This window comes from Coccinella septempunctata, chromosome 6, assembly GCF_907165205.1.
Source record: "Coccinella septempunctata chromosome 6, icCocSept1.1, whole genome shotgun sequence".
NCBI lineage: Eukaryota > Metazoa > Arthropoda > Insecta > Coleoptera > Coccinellidae > Coccinella > Coccinella septempunctata.
The window spans coordinates 17,517,824-17,528,999 of record NC_058194.1 but is presented as its reverse complement, the minus strand read 5'-3'; the positions used below and the strand labels follow the sequence as shown (position 1 = coordinate 17,528,999).

General features: G+C 33.7%; 1 protein-coding gene across 2 annotated transcripts; it reads left to right on the top strand.

Annotated features, from left to right (window-relative positions):
• Positions 1 to 579: 579 nt before the first annotated feature.
• On the top strand, positions 580 to 10,681 carry LOC123315598 (protein Malvolio-like). Of its 2 annotated transcripts, none has more exons than XM_044901353.1 (7): positions 580 to 921; positions 2,645 to 2,834; positions 4,303 to 4,462; positions 7,114 to 7,567; positions 7,625 to 7,684; positions 9,688 to 10,070; positions 10,229 to 10,681. In XM_044901353.1, exons 2-7 carry the CDS (start codon positions 2,696 to 2,698, stop codon positions 10,497 to 10,499), a joined length of 1,467 nt encoding a protein of 488 aa, XP_044757288.1. In that variant the 5' UTR covers positions 580 to 921; positions 2,645 to 2,695; the 3' UTR covers positions 10,500 to 10,681. The 2 variants fall into 2 exon arrangements, with proteins under 2 accessions (XP_044757288.1, XP_044757287.1); XM_044901352.1 differs by having other exon boundaries at positions 581 to 917.
• Positions 10,682 to 11,176: the final 495 nt, after the last annotated feature.

Sequence of the window (11,176 nt, the reverse complement as noted above, 5' to 3'; positions counted from 1 at the left end):
ATTAGATCGCACTTTGAAGCTGAACTATTATTCTGAATACTCATAACAAGCTTCAATTTGTGACACCAGCCATTATTTATTTAGGTTTAATTCAGAAAATATAAATCCTTCTCGAAAGAAGAGGATAAACTTATAATCAATTCTTATTTTGTTAACCAACAGAATAATTGTTAAGATTCAATAGTCGCAATAGAGGCTTATTTCGCTTCTCTATTATCATATATACGAATTATTTGTTTGATTTCTTTCTTTGCTCGAGTGCCTTCTTTCAGAAAAACTCGAATAAAAGTTTATTTGTGGAAATTTCTTGACTATAAATGGACCAAAACCAAATTCGGATATTTCGTTTTTATTCCTTCCTCGGCTTTCATCTCACCGAATATTCTGAAGAGGCATTCCTTGAGCGTAATGATAAACAAAATGATTCACAACGTCTATTGTGCAGTCTATCAGTATACGTGAGAGAAATATCTCGGAAAATCATCTTATTGTTCCTAATTCCATAATATCTTATCTATCCATCGAATTGATCCTCCAAATGCAGAGCTTTGAAAACGAAAAGTTTTGTATGTTGAATATCCGTATTAAAACAAGCAACAGACTGAAAGCAACTCGAGCTGCACATTATCCCACGACCACTATCAATTTAGACCCGTTATTTCGTTGTCCATTATAAGATGAGATAATCCTCCGTTCATAAAGTATAGGGAACCCCACACCATGTTAGTGTATCAGTGAACTCGCATCATCCATCCTCATGAGGTCACGATCAAAAGTTGTTTTATCTGTGCACGAGTGAAGTTGTAAACGAAAGTTCCGATATGGCAGATCGTAAACACCTGCCCTATTACTTTGAAGAGAATGAACTGGATACCTATTTCAGTAAGAATAAAATCAAAATTCCTGATCCAGAAAAAGTAAGTAGAGAAATGGCTTTTTAAGATCTATTTTGGATAGGTGTGAGGAAAAATTCCAATGGATATCCTGTAGAATTTTCTTTGCTCTTTCTTTTAATACCATTGAATTATAACTCTTCCCAATTCTTGGTTAAATTTGGAAACCTTGAATTGTATAACATTTCACTACTGAGAATCAATATTTATTTTATTCTCGGATAATATTCAAATTCGATATCAATAATGAAATTAATATCAGTTAAATTATGTAATCCATATCGGAAATGTACTGGGTGAAATTCATACCTTTCAAAAGTAGTTGTAAGAATTGAAAACATTTTTAGTAACTCTGGTTTTTTCATCTATACCTACTCTTAGAATATTTATTGATTCTCATTGTAATACTCAGTTACAAAAAATAAAAAATCAATTACTAGAAAAAGCTTTAGCAAGGATTTTTTTGCGTCACATATCAGGGTTGAAGATTGTAATTTTTGAGTTGGGGTGGACTTCCAAAGAAAGAAAAAAATATTAAAAGGATTATCCCAACAGCGAATCATTCTCAGGTTTCGTTATAATAATTTTAATTTAACAAATTTTTTTTCTTTACAAAATGAAATCTTATTCGATTTGATTTTCTTTCGAATTTTGATTTATTCGGTCAATTCCCATGAAAAAAAATTCTGAAATAAGCTAATACTCTGGAAACTCATGGATTCCATTCGAAATCATGAATTTTTATGAATGTGGAAAAGTTAGCCGTGATTTTTTGAGCATGAATGAGCTTTTCACAACCTATGTTTATTACAGAGAAAATTATAACGTCTTTCAAAAGGACAAAGTAAAAAAAGTTCCGATTGTAATTTTCATTCGCACAATGTGTGCAATGAAATGCAAAATTTTTATATAAATGGGGTTTATATTCGGAAAGATATCTTTTAAAATTATTCAATTTATATTCAAGTATATCATGAATTTTCTGACTACGATTAGAATTAGATCGACTGACTCTGCTGTCGACGTGTTTTCTTCATAGAATTTACACATTCAAATCTCTATCTGTCTTCTTCACAAACTAAAACTTTAAAGGCATGTGAGAAGCAAAGTAACTATTTTTGCTTATTATTTTTTATGTTATCTAATGATATCAACTGTTTCCTAAAAACCAAATAAGTTTTTTAATTTTTGTAAAAAACAATTCTTGTTTCATAAAGTACTTTTCATTATTTCTGATAATTCTAATGAAGATGAACTATTTCAAACAATATCTAGAATTTGTTTAAAAATTCACCATTTGTTCCAGTTCTGTTTGAATCACTTTTCCGTTTTGAAATTCACTGCAGTCCAACAACTACTATATTATATTTCAAGGATCAAGGTCAACAAATAGATTTAGTATGGGAAAATTGCATTACCTCTTATTGTTTCTTAATTATTAGTTACTTGAATTCGAACAAACATATAGGTACATTACTGGGATTCCCAATCATATATCAATATAAAATTTCTATTTCCCCTGAATAGATGGAGCTGCAGGTTGTTTACTTCAATAACCCTCGAAATTTTCATTATTCTCCATCTCAAATAAATATTGAGAGAAAAAACTACCGTTGTGATCAACGAAAGCACGATGAGCATGACCGTGAATAAAAAACAAACCATTTACCACTAATCTCCTGAACCAATTATAAAGATATTGAAAAACACATCGATTTTCAAATATTTTATGTTTCATTATTTATTTGCAGAATGTCTTCTCCTTTAGAAAATTATGGGCCTTCACAGGTCCTGGATTCCTTATGTCAATCGCCTACTTAGATCCAGGAAACATAGAAAGTGATCTCCAGTCGGGGACAATAGGAAATTACAGTTTGCTGTGGGTTCTTTTTGCAGCCACTATATTAGGATTAGTTATGCAGTCACTAGCTACAAAACTAGGTCAGTAAATTCCACAAAAACTATACACTTGTTGTGTTTCTTCCTATCTACCTCCTCTATGGCTTCTTCCATGTTGAATAACCACTTGTTTTCAAACATTTCGATAAATTCTTGTATTTCAATGACATTTTCTTATTTACTCTTCTTTACTTCATGGTTTCAAGTAGATGGACTGAAAACAGATTATATGAAAGCAAAAAACGAACAAATAAAATTGGTTCAAATTAATAAACGAGGTTGTAAAATAATATCAGCATTAGTTGAGTGTGCGAGAAGTCTTTATCGTTCTTATACTTTCCGAGATATTAATGGTTTTACACAAAAAATCGAAAAAAAAAAATGGTTCCAATGAAATAGCTCTATAGCTATTCAACATGTTTTTTCTATAAAAAACATTTCATATTTTAGGAAGTTGGAATTTTGAAAACATGTCACTGATCCTGACGATGAGTTTCGTGTAGAAGAAACTTAATTTGTGACATACAGGTTGTTACAAAATTTTTCTCCATTTTCACTCGATACAAAAACAGCAAAAAGTTTAATTTTTCGAGAGGAGAACTCCACTTTTTGTATGAAATTTTCAGAGAAAACTAAAATACGTATCTAATGATGTAACATAATTCTATACGAAAACCGCATGGTTTCGGAAATAAAGTCAAATGCCTATGAAAGTGAGTGTTTTCATAATGCCTTGCTAAGTTTATCAACAAACACAATTTCTTGTATGAATGAGGCAAACACCTTCAGTCGAGTTTTCAATGATTACAGAATCTCACGAAATTAACCTGGAAGTAATTCTACGGTAGCAACAGAAGTAGTACGCTGAAAACCCTCACTTTCTTAGAAATTTGACTTTATTTCTGACACCATGAAGTTCTAGAGTAGCAACAAAACTCTGAAAATATCAGATAAAAAGTTGGGTGTTTCCTTCGAAAAAATTAGATAACTTTTTACTGTTTTTGTATCGAGTAATAAGACGAACAATTTTGGAGCATCGTTTATTTCGCAAACCAAGATTTCTCTACACGAATCTCATCCCCAGGATCTCAGTGAAATCTTTCGAAAATTACAGAAAACATGAATCATCTTTTCTATGCCTATTTTATTGGATCCATGTTTTTGGCATTTTTTTGTGTTGAATACCGTTAATATCTCCAAAACTATCAGGAATAGGGAAAGGGAAGTACTAGACAAACATACTCAGATGAAGATAAAGAAGTGGAAAATGTTATAATAAATAGGGTGTCCCATTTGAAACAACGAAGTTTGTGGTACTTTTTCGTATAAGTCGCCAGGTCGCAACATTGAAAATATGTGTTAATACGATAGATCAAGGCGTTAACCCTAGTATCCAAATTTTTAGAACAATCCTATGACCCCTTCTCCGTAAGCGTCTAATAGGCCACGAACCGTGATACACCCTGTATAGGTATCGATGATTGACATTCCGTTTCATTTCAAATTTCAGGAGTGGTGACTGGCCTTCATCTAGCAGAAATGTGCTATAGAAAGTATAAAAGAGTACCTAGAATAATATTATGGATTATGGTGGAGATAGCTGTCATAGGATCTGACATGCAAGAAGTAATTGGAACTGCAATATCAATTTACTTGCTCTCGAATAAAATGTGAGTATAACTCTCGGTGTTTCCTGGATTCGACTGTTTCAAAATTAAAATACATGGTGTACAGTGTTACACCTTTATCTGAGCAGTGTCATTCGTCGAAATTAGAATCAAAACAACAAATGGTTCACCGCTTTTATGCAATATAATCCTACGTAAGGACAATTGAATAAGGGGAAAAATAAGATATTTACCCCTCGAAACTGTGTAAAATCATTCTCATAGTGTTTATTTTAGGTAGGGACAATGTCAAGTAGCTAAAAATGCTCAATTTGAACATTCAGTTCACTGAATAAGAAGGAATCCATTACATATTCATTCATTTTCGTGATTTGTCAATTATTGGCCTAGAAAAACGACTGAATTAAGTAATTTTATAGTTTCATTGTTAAAATAAAAAAGAGATTGCTAAAAAAATACCATCAAGGTCAAAATCATCCTCAGCGACTAGAGGTGTTTCCATTTCTAGCATTGAATGTTAGGCTTGTCATTTGAAAAACTCAACTCCCTCCTACCCTCATGACACAATCCTCAATTATCAAGAAAAATGGTGGAAATACTGAAGATATTAATTTTATGCTTTACTTTGAGTACCTACATCTATTTGAGAGTTTTGCAATTTCTCTCATAAATATGCTGAAAATCTTGCTGATTTAGTTTTGCGTTCGTTTCGATGTAAAAAATTGAAAGTGAAATGTTATGGCTTGAGGGACTTGAGTGATTGTGGGGCTGTATCACAATTTTACCCTAATTCTCACAGTGAAATCCTGGGCTTCAGTGAAAATAAATGTCTTTCAAGTTAGGAAAGCTATATAGATCTTATTGGGATGTTTAAAAGTTTCATTTACTCGCTTCTAAAATTCTTCTAAAATTGACTTATTTGTAGCAGGTTCCAAACATTTTTAGTCGGTTGGAACTTGACTAGTTGCTAGTTTTATTCGATTTCGTGAACAAAAGCATTATTATAATAAAGAAAATGTTCGGTGGTATCTATTGCGTTTTTATAATAAAAACCGGAACTTTTGATAACTTTGTTGTGTCTTTGTATTGTGATAGAGGTTCAATGTTTATTCTTGAGTTTGTATCAATAAGAAAATTTTATACACAAATTCAAATTGTTGAAGAAGTTCCATAAAGTTCTACATCAGATTAACCTTCAAAACCGAATTTTTTCTGACAATTCGTTGGAAACTCTGATAATTAAATTACCCTTATGCTGGATCTTGCCGCATAGCTTATTAAAGTAAAAAATGGGGAGCTTTTAGTTACAGTACAATTCAACAAGATATGCGGCAAGATTCAGCATGAGGGTATTCAATGAGACAATTTACAAGTCACACTTCACACTCTAATATGAAGGCTTATGGTGGGTTTATGAAGAATCGCCATGAACTTAGACCTTTTAGCACTAAGAACTGAATAATTAACCTGAAAATGGTGTAGTTTTCATGCATAACTTATACAAAATTACAACACCTACAATCGAGAATTTTCGGGATATATGAATAACAATCCTGCTATTGTAGAATGAATAATTAGGAGTACGTACCTATGTCTGAAAATGTTTGAAATAGAAGAAGAGCTTTCATGAAGATTTATTTCCAAAAACCTGAGATTATCAGAACGCTAAACATAAAAAAATAAAAATAACGTAGGTGCAATGCACTCCTGTTTCTCAATATTTTTCTACAATAATCATTTGATATCAGTGAGTTTTGAATGTCGAATAAAAATTCGAATCTTTTGAAACATCTAATGTTCCCGAAATTGCTGTAACCCAGAGTAAACTTAATGATTATATTTTATCGAAGAATGAATCAATTCATCGCTATAGAAACCGAATTTAAATCTAAAATTTGCGAAACCAGGGGTATAAGATACATACATTTTCCCGTGACACATTAATTCAATGAATCCTTCAAATCAATTTCAAACTTTCCAACTTTGCGCTTGACTAACTTCTGAATTGAAGCCGAATATCCTTCTCGCGGACCTTATTATTGTCATAAAATTCGCAAATTCAATTAGATACAAGCGACAGCCGAGAGTTGCTTCAAATAACATTTCGGCAGACTTCCAGAATTCGCTTCCTCAGGTTCCGGAATAATCATTGGCCTCCTGCGATTTTGGAGATAGAAATGTTATTGAATTTATATAAATATTATTTCCAGTTTCACAGGCTAAATATTTTTGGGTGATTAGAACATACACCATTCAGAGTTTGATGAATAAATTATCATGAATTCAGTTTCCTTTGTTACCTTTGTACGAAATCAGCGGTTATGTCTGATGAAATTCTCAAGATGGCTGAAATAGAACCCAATACAAGAAATAAATTCAAAAGAGCTCTTGATTATGAAAACTGCACTGAGATAGACAGACTCAAAACATCCTGATCGCTTTGAAAAAGAGGATGGGTGGATTTCGGTGGGGAGGAGGAAGAATATTGATTCTTTATTTTCATCAAAATACAATTAACTTTTAATAGTTCTCATTTCAGAGCTTTTTCTGATTACTTCAAATAATAGTGTATTATACATATGTCTCCCCCATACTCATTTGTAATCTTGCCATTTGATGTTGAAAATTCAAGATTCATTAGTGCATCAAGATTAACATTCTGAACATATTGAGATCAATCTCATTCATTTCAGAATACCTCTATGGGCAGGTTGTCTCATCACTATAGTTGACACATTCACGTTCCTCTTCTTGGATAAGTATGGACTCAGAAAATTAGAAATGTTGTTTGCCTTCTTGATTGGAGTTATGGGTGTAACTTTTGGGTATGAGTTTGTTGTATCGAATCCACCCCAAGGCGAAGTCATCAAGGGACTTCTCGAACCTTGGACGCAGAAATATGACTCGAAAGTACTCATAATGGCCGTTGGAGTGATAGGCGCTGTCATCATGCCACACAACCTCTACCTCCATTCAGCTCTTGTCAAATCTAGAGATATCGACAGAAAAAAACCAGAAAAAGTAAAAGAGGCCAGAATGTATTATCTTATCGAGAGTTCACTAGCTTTGATATGCAGTCTAATCATAAACATATTTGTCGTTTCCGTATTTGCTCATGGTTTGTATCAGAAGACAAACAATCAACTGGTGAGTTCAGGTAGTTTCTCATTGCGCTGCTATAACTGAATTACATTCTATTTCCAGCTTAATGAATGCAAAGCAAACAACTCTGATGTTTACTCCAGGGCAAAGGACGTTTTTGAGGTAATTACATTCATTTCAGATTCGATGGTTTATTTGTGAATGAACTGAGAAAGCCTGATAAGAGGAGAATTATTTCGCAAAGTAGAAGGTGCTAGCCTTTAACATTATCAAAACAATTAAAGCTGACATGAAAATATATCGAGAACTTCTTTAGATAGAGCCCAATTATTATGTATCTGCACATGAAACATCCAAACCACATCGGTGTGATGTAATGATTTGTAATAATGTAGGCTGGGGGTTAGAGATGAGAACTCTCTGAAGCATATGAACGGGTATGTTAGGCATATTTGGTGGCTTTGGTGCATGTTATTTTTCAAGTGAGGTAGGCCCTAATGGCGATAAGCATATCGCATGGAGGCATATCGAGTGACCACTCCATCCTCAAGATTGCCTATCGAGCTGTTTGAGCAGTTGGCATTGTTCTATTCTGCTGGAACCAATATACCTATTATTCTCGGTATAAAACTTCTTCGAAGTCATTTTTTTCTGAGAAGAAGGCACCACTTCTATAAGTTTCTTGTTCAAAGCATTCTTTGCGTTGGCTAGTAATGGCTAGCTCCTCTGCACTTGTGGTTTTCTGCTAGACCCATTCTCATTAGGGGCTTTTTGCGGCGGCAATGTCCTGTAAGACCAGTGAGGAGTTTAGATCTAGATATTTTTATCTGGACCCCGCAATATTGAAGCATCGAAGAAACTCCTTGAAATAATCGAGCCCAGAAAGATTTCGCTGGTGTGATTCTCTATCGATTTTTTTCCTTCACCTGCGACACTTCTCTGTATTTCTGTACATTTACTTTCACCACAGAAAGATCATGAGCTACTTGAAGGAGTTTGCACTCCTTTCCTGGTATTTTCTTCGATTCCCGAGTGATCGGCAACCAAGACTAGGCAGGCTTACTTAGTGTTATTCTTGCCTAATTCATTGTGTTTTCTTCGGCACTCCCATATCATATTAAAATCTATAATACGGGAGCTTCAATCACAGCATGACTGTCAGAATGTATAGCTTTTCTGATTTTCTTTTTTTTACGTGCGTTGCCCATCTGGGCTGAACTAGTAGGCCTAGTAACCCATTGTTCATCCGCTTGTAGTTTGTCTCAAACCCTCTGACAAAAATGCCACGAGAGGAGTCCCTCTCACCATAGGAATCGTGGGTGTTGTGTTTCCTAGGAGTGTCATTATTAACTCTTCAAGGTTCAGAATATGTTCAACAGTTTCATCAGTGCTCCTGCACCAGCACCACAGGAAACAGAGCCAGTCAGTCCCATCCTATTTAATTGTTTATTAAACGGATGGGCCAGTCATTGCTCCAGTCAAAAGACACAGCTGTTGCCTCTCAATAGCCAGGAGTTTTTTTACCTCGGGTACAGAGGACCTGATTTTCAGTTTATTCCCATGCATCTTTCGATTGCGAGCATTTGTGCCTGTAAGTCTCAGGTTATAAAACTCACCATAGACTATTTTCTCTTTGTGAATGGTCAAATAATCTTAGGGTGGAAATTGCAAATCTGATATGTCTGGATCAGTCTTGGACCCTATCCTTTTATTACACGAATAGTTCATTCGGTTTTTGGGGAACAGATTTTTATATTCATTGCTTCCGGCTTGAGTACCCTAATGACCAGGCGTGACCCTGCTTATGGCCTCTTTTTAATTGGGACAGAATAAGGAGAAATTTACTTTTTTGGAACATGTCCAAATGGTCTTTGGGAAATGTTCAAATATCCTCCGCCAACTCAAGCATATGACAGGTCTAATAATCTACACAAAAAAAAGTATAAGTGAGTAACTATATTTGCTTGAAGAGATACTTCTTGATGGGTACCATATCGGATAGTTAAAATGTGTAAATAAATGATATTTAAGGCATATTATCTCATTGAGTTTCCTCTTACTAGTTGGTACTTACAACAGCTTTCTAACTATTAATGGAAGAAAAAGATAATTTATTGTTTATAGGCAATAATATTCGATTGAAATTGAATTTATATTTATTTCAGCCCAATGATGAAATTATCGATGCTGATATTTACAAAGGTGGGATATTCCTTGGCTGCACTTATGGCATTGCAGCTCTCTACATATGGGCCATAGGAATTCTAGCGGCTGGTCAAAGTTCAACAATGACTGGTACCTACGCTGGTCAATTTGCGATGGAAGGATTCCTCAATCTGCAATGGCCTAGGTGGAAGAGAGTACTTTTCACTAGAAGCATTGCCATGGTTCCCACATTCTTCACCGCGTTTTTTAGCAATTTGCAGGAAGTCACAAACTTGAACGACTTCTTGAATGCTGTGATGATGCTACAGCTACCTTTTGCAATTATTCCAACCATCACATTCACTAGTGATCCAAGAATTATGGGACGTTTCGTGAATGGAATGTAAGTTTTCTGATTTCAATAATTTTTTTGCTATATCCTCAACTTGATTGTCATTTCGAAACTCTATTAACCGATTTTTCTCTATTTGATTGCCTTTTTAAAGAATTTTTTTAGCATTTTATTCAATAATGCTTCTTCACTTGTTTCTTCTTTTACAGAGCTTTCAAGTTATGTTCCTTAGTGCTTGGAGTGATCGTCATCGCAATCAACGCCTTCTTCGTGGTTACAAAACTCTACGAGTCTGAGTTATCAACATTTTCTTTGATACTCATTGTGATTCTTTCCATATGCTACTGCATTTTCGTACTTTATCTTAGTTTACATATGTATATTTCGTTTGGTAGTTCGAGTCTGGAGAAGCATTATTTAATCCAACAGTATGTCATGAATGACCTACATAGCAGTAGATCCACGAATGAAGTAACGTAAACAAATTAACTACCTTTTAGAATTTATAAAAGTGATTTATGGATTTTAGATATTTTGAGACGTATGTAAATTTTGAATACTATACGAATACTGTGATAAGTTTTTATACTGTTTATTATTATTTATGTAATATAACCGAAAAAAAATAATATTTGAATATTTCAAAATAAACTGTTTTCCAGTCAAAAAAAGTGTTTCTGCAGCTTTATCGATATACCTCGTATGAGTATTTCTTTTTGTTCACTATGATTCCCAAAGCTTTTGAGGTATTCAATTCAATTTTTATCGTGCATAACTTTTGTATTATGCTGAATGCAGCAATTCCACTGCACAGAAAAGAGTTTGAACTTACGGTGTCAGAAAAGCAACTGTATTATTTTGAAAGAATACAGCCGATGTCTACTAGCTATAATTAAGACGTATGGTTCAAGCACTGAGTGGATTTTGTTTAACACTTCTGTGGAGATCAATGAAAAACTATACCAAAAATATTTTACCTGTATCTAACAAATAATATAATATTATCTCATTATTTTCATAACCTCCTATACTGGTGAAAAAATTTGATTAGTTTGCCTAGAGATTGCTAGTTATTTCCAAGAGCACGAAAATTATTATCAGGAATTTATGCTACCAGTTACATCGAACATTTTTTGTAGAATTATAAAGCTTTTTTT